General features: G+C 32.2%; 1 protein-coding gene across 1 annotated transcript; it reads right to left on the bottom strand.

Moving 5' to 3' along the window:
• Positions 1-425: 425 nt before the first annotated feature.
• Positions 426-892, bottom strand: LOC110896542. The gene has a single exon (XM_022143828.2). It carries the CDS (start codon positions 685-687, stop codon positions 562-564), a length of 126 nt encoding a protein of 41 aa, XP_021999520.1. The 5' UTR covers positions 688-892; the 3' UTR covers positions 426-561.
• Between the last annotated feature and the right edge of the window lie 290 nt (positions 893-1,182).

Below are 1,182 nucleotides of genomic sequence, written 5' to 3'. Positions count from 1 at the left end.
GTTACCCCCATAACCTCAACCATAATTTTCACGCCTATCGTTCAGACATAAACAATTAGAATTCAGAAACACCAAATAGTAAACACATTAAACCAACAATTCACAAAATACTATTAATCCTAATCACTTTGACTATAAAATTCACATCATCAATAAAATAAATGTTCGCCACTAACGTCTCTATCGGACTTGTAAAAGTGGATGAAACTGAGATTTTTAAATCATAGTACGTGGAAATGTAGTTAAGGTAAAAAAAAATATTTGTACACGAATTTAAAGAGATTAAATCAACCACACACAGAAAATATTTGGATGGAATTTTTTTTGGGTAAAACACACAAAAGATCTTTTTTTATATAAATAAAAAATTAAATATATGAAGAATTAACCTTTTTGATAAAATAAAAAATTAAATATATGAAGAATTAACCTAACATAAGTAGAAGTTACATTAAAGCCAACAAATAGGGTTACAAAATTGTTGAGCTCTTTCAAGCCATATATTTTCTATTTACAAACCACTTGATTGATCAGCAAAGTTCTTCAAAGAGATTGGATATATCAATCATGGTAACAAAGAAGCATGACCACACATCTCTTGATAATGTAAAGCCTTGCTTTATGCTCTTTAAGAACTCCTCCGATTCCTTTGCTTCTCTTGGAGCTTCCCATCATCATCATCTTCATATCTCTCTCTTTAAATTTCTTTAAGAACCGAATTAACGACTTTTGAATCCAATGGAACTTGACCCTCTCAAAGTTCTTTAGATGCTGGAAAAAGGATTATTAGAGAGAGATGGATCAATGGTGTTTCTTTGTTCTGTAAATTAAAGATGTTTTGGAATAAGATGAAGAACATGATGAATGGGAATTGTTTATATAGGAGCCGGGGGGGGGGGGGGGGGTAGTGGGACATGAACGGGTAACTTAATAGTATAATGATATAATATACATGTATCTATATTGGGTGTACAAGTCATCTTCTAAGAGGGTGGGTGTTGGCATCACCTACAGACATTGTGGGTCAGGTGTTGAATTAATGAGGTAGCATCACTCCATATTTTACGAGTTTCTTCATCTTGCTTCGCATGACTTAATTAATTATTGTTTGCTTGCTTCATATTCATCTTTATATACATATAGAAACATGGGGCTTGTTCTTTTCAAAACTAGTATCATGAT

Source organism: Helianthus annuus, chromosome 12, assembly GCF_002127325.2.
Source record: "Helianthus annuus cultivar XRQ/B chromosome 12, HanXRQr2.0-SUNRISE, whole genome shotgun sequence".
NCBI lineage: Eukaryota > Viridiplantae > Streptophyta > Magnoliopsida > Asterales > Asteraceae > Helianthus > Helianthus annuus.
The sequence above is the reverse complement of the archived record's forward strand: the minus strand, read 5'-3'. Positions and strand labels throughout refer to the sequence as shown.